Genomic DNA, 977 nt, shown 5'->3' on the forward strand with positions numbered 1-977 from the left:
TCAAATTACGGTAACCTGAATGCCCATAAATTCCTGAGCCGATTGACATGCAGATCGTCCCTATTTGTGTATTAACACACACAAATTGGTGTGTACAACAGTATGTATTAGGTTCTAAAAGGTTTTTGGCCTATTTGAACAGTAAATTTCAGGGGTTTGAAAAATATGCAGGTACTAAATGTGGGAGGTCAGACTGTCGCTTGAGTGTGACATGAGGACGAGTGGCTGTCCAGCGGCATCCAAGTCTCATTTCCGATTTTTCCTCGTGGGGTGTAGGTCGATTCGGACTTAACCCGACAATTTTGACCTTGAAAGATGACCTCCGCAAGGGGCACACAGCAACGAATCCACAGCGGCAATTGCGACGACAGCAACAACTCTCAGTTGTGCTCTCAGTTGGCGTCCACGTGGGGCCCTGAACACCGCTGTCTAGCTGTTGCCGCTGTGGATGAAGGTGCTGAACGTGCCGACTGCGTGGAGGGCGTCGCAAGGGTTATCTTGTCGGGGATAGTCCAGATGATCGATCAAGCTGCCGCCCTTAGGAAGAAGAATAGAGCGAGTGTCCGGACGTTGGAGGCGAACAGTGATCTGGCGCCCGTGACAGCTGGGCCGGTTGAGGATCTGTTGGCAATGAAGACCTTGTTGCGATGCCACAAGAGGTGAGTGCCTTACCTGTGACTATCATTATAACACAGGCTGAAGCAGCTCAGTCGACCACGTGGGCGGAGGAGGCACTGGGGATGCAGTTGCGTTCTGGTTGGGCACTGCGGATGCGGTTGCGTTTTGGTTGGGCGAAGCTTCACGCTCCAGGCAAGAGAAAAGCACGAAAGCCTGCCGTCTGCAGTATTTAAACGACAACGGCGTATACCATCGCAATTAATGATGATCGCCGAGGCGAACTAGAGCCACCTTTGCCCCACGGAAGTCGGGCTCTACTCTGCGGACTGAATTGTCTCCGGCTGCACCCGAAAGGGGAC

General features: G+C 52.4%; 1 protein-coding gene across 1 annotated transcript; it reads left to right on the plus strand.

Annotated features, from left to right (window-relative positions):
• Positions 1–315: 315 nt before the first annotated feature.
• On the plus strand, positions 316–851 carry PHALS_05109 (uncharacterized protein; the record flags this gene model as incomplete). Its single annotated transcript, XM_024718776.1, has 2 exons — positions 316–612; positions 696–851. 2 exons carry the CDS (start codon positions 316–318, stop codon positions 849–851), a joined length of 453 nt encoding a protein of 150 aa, XP_024584142.1.
• Positions 852–977: the final 126 nt, after the last annotated feature.

This window comes from Plasmopara halstedii (genome assembly GCF_900000015.1).
Source record: "Plasmopara halstedii genome assembly, contig: Scaffold_2881, whole genome shotgun sequence".
Taxonomy (NCBI): domain Eukaryota; phylum Oomycota; class Peronosporomycetes; order Peronosporales; family Peronosporaceae; genus Plasmopara; species Plasmopara halstedii.